The following is a 2,500-nucleotide window of genomic DNA, read 5'->3' as shown; positions in this document are numbered from 1 at the left end:
TTAAAGTGGCCCTTCATTTAATATGGCCCGTCACTTCATTTAAGGTGGCCCTTCATTTAAAGTTGCCCGCCAAATTCATTTAAGGTGACCCCTCGCGTCATTTAAAGTGGCCCTCCACAGCATTTAAAGTGGCCCGCCACTATATGTATATACAGTATATATTTGTCCTAATGTATGACATCACTCACTGTGCCTCTTGTGTGTGTGCAGGTGTGATAAAAGATCCTGACAAGGTGAGCGCACGCATCATCACTTGTGGTATCATCACTTGTGGTATCATCACTTGTGGTATCATCACTTGTGGCATCATCACTTGTGGCATCATCACTTGTGGTATCATCACTTGTGGCATCATCACTTGTGGCATCATCACTTGTGGCATCATCACTTGTGGCATCATCACTTGTGGCATCGTCACTTGTGGTATCATCACTTGTGGCATATATGTACAGTATATGTATATTTGATGACCTCATACCTGTCCACAGATGAGCCTGTCGGTGAAGTCGTCCCTCAGCGACGTGTGGATTGAGTCCAAGGTCCTGGACAGCCAATCAGGTCAAAGCATCAGGTGACTGGGTTGTCATGGAGACCGTGCTGTGTTCTGTATATGGGATGTTTTAAACGCAGCGTCCTCATTGGTGGCTGCAGTCAGGCAGAAGGTGTGCAGGGTCCAGCGGAGGACTTGGTGGCAGCGGGTGACGTGGGCACGCTGCAGAAGAGTCACTCATTGGACGAAGAAGAAGAGAAGGAGTCGGAGACTTCAAAGTAGGAGAACCCACCAATGGGATGGACTTCCCAGGTTCTAAGGTCTTGCTTCCCACTGCAGGGTGTGTGCTGCTCCTGCCCTCAAGTCTTCTAGTGTGGGCGGGGACATTTGTTCCTTGGGCCGCAACGACGACGACGACGACGACAAGAAGAGGCGCTCCAGTTTTGGTGCTCGCATGATGGGAATGGTTGGACTGGGAAGTAAGAGCCAGAGCACCTCGCAGATCAACCCAGAGGGTGAGTCTCCATTTAGAGCCGCCGTCAGGTCTGTGCTGGTCCGGGTCTAGAAAGATGGCAGAAGCCAGAACCGGGAACTTCAGCTAGAACCAAGAACCTCAGCTAGAACCAGAAATGTCATTTACAACCAGGCACATTGTCTAAAACCAGTAACTTTACTGAGAACCAGGAGGTTCATCTAGAACCAGGAATTTCATCTAGAACAAACACTTCAGCTAGCACCAGGAGGTTCATCTAGAACCAGGAATTTAATCTAGAACAAACACTTCAGCTAGCACCAGGAGGTTCATCTAGAACCAGGAATTTCATCTAGAACAAACACTTCAGCTAGCACCAGGAATTTCATCTAGAACAAACACTTCAGCTAGCACCAGGAGGTTCATCTAGAACCAGGAATTTCATCTAGAACAAACACTTCAGCTAGCACCAGCAAATTCCTTTAGGACCAAGCACGTCATATAGAACCAGGAATGTCAGCTAGAACCAAACCAGTTGATCTCGAACCAGGAAATTCTTATAGAGCAGGAACGTCAGCTAGAACCAAACACTTTAAATACCTAGACCCAGGAAAGTAAGCTAGAACCAAGCATTTTATCTTGAACCAGGAAAAAGTCAGCTAGAACCAAGCACTTTATCTAGTCCAAGGAAAGTAAGCTAGAACCAATAACTTTATCTAGAACCAGGAATGTCTGCTAGAAACAAGCACATTATCTAGACCCAGGAAATTCGTCTAGAAAAGTAAAGTCAGCTAGAACCAAGCACTTTATCTAGAACCAGGAAATGCAGCTAGAACCAGGCAAGTAAGCTAGAACCACACACTTTATCTAGAACCATGAAATTCATCTAGAAGATAGAACCAAGCACTTTATCCAGAACCAGGTAAGTAATCTAGAACCAGGACATTCATATAGACCCAGGAAAGTCAGCTAGGACCAAGCACATCATATAGAACCAGGAATGTCAGCTAGTACCAAACCAGTTTATCTCGAACCAGGAAATTCTTATAGAGGCAGGAACGTCAGCTAGAACCAAGCACTTTAAATACCTAGACCCAGGAAAGTAAGCTAGAACCAAGCATTTTATCTTGAACCAGGAAAAAGTCAGCTAGAACCAAGCACTTTATCTAGACCGAGGAAAGTAAGGTAGAACCAATAACTTTATCTAGCACCAGGAATGTCTGCTAGAAACAAGCACATTATCTAGAACCAGGAAATTCGTCTAGAAAAGTAAAGTCAGCTAGAACCAAGCACTTTATCTAGAACCAGGAAATGCAGCTAGAACCAGGCAAGTAAGCTAGAACCACGCACTTTATCTAGAACCATGAAATTCATCTAGAAGATAGAACCAAGCACTTCATCCAGAACCAGGTAAGTAATCTAGAACTAGGACATTCATATAGACCCAGGAAAGTCAGCTAGGACAAAGCACTTCATATAGAACCAGGAATGTCAGCTAGTACCAAACAGTTGATCTCGAACCAGGAAATTCTTATAGA

General features: G+C 44.8%; 1 protein-coding gene across 3 annotated transcripts in view; it reads left to right on the top strand.

Annotated features, from left to right (window-relative positions):
* Window positions 1-2,500, top strand: part of LOC133651246 (regulating synaptic membrane exocytosis protein 2-like) — a 31,909-nt gene that overhangs the window by 24,907 nt on the left and 4,502 nt on the right. For all 3 annotated transcript variants that reach the window (XM_062049304.1, XM_062049305.1, XM_062049303.1), the window contains 4 exons: window positions 211-233; window positions 489-571; window positions 652-768; window positions 830-1,005. In XM_062049304.1, the coding sequence (XP_061905288.1) occupies window positions 211-233; window positions 489-571; window positions 652-768; window positions 830-1,005 (399 nt within the window). The remainder of the gene's footprint in view (window positions 1-210; window positions 234-488; window positions 572-651; window positions 769-829; window positions 1,006-2,500) is intronic.

Source organism: Entelurus aequoreus, linkage group LG05, assembly GCF_033978785.1.
Source record: "Entelurus aequoreus isolate RoL-2023_Sb linkage group LG05, RoL_Eaeq_v1.1, whole genome shotgun sequence".
Taxonomy (NCBI): domain Eukaryota; kingdom Metazoa; phylum Chordata; class Actinopteri; order Syngnathiformes; family Syngnathidae; genus Entelurus; species Entelurus aequoreus.
This window is presented reverse-complemented; position numbering and strand designations above follow the sequence as displayed.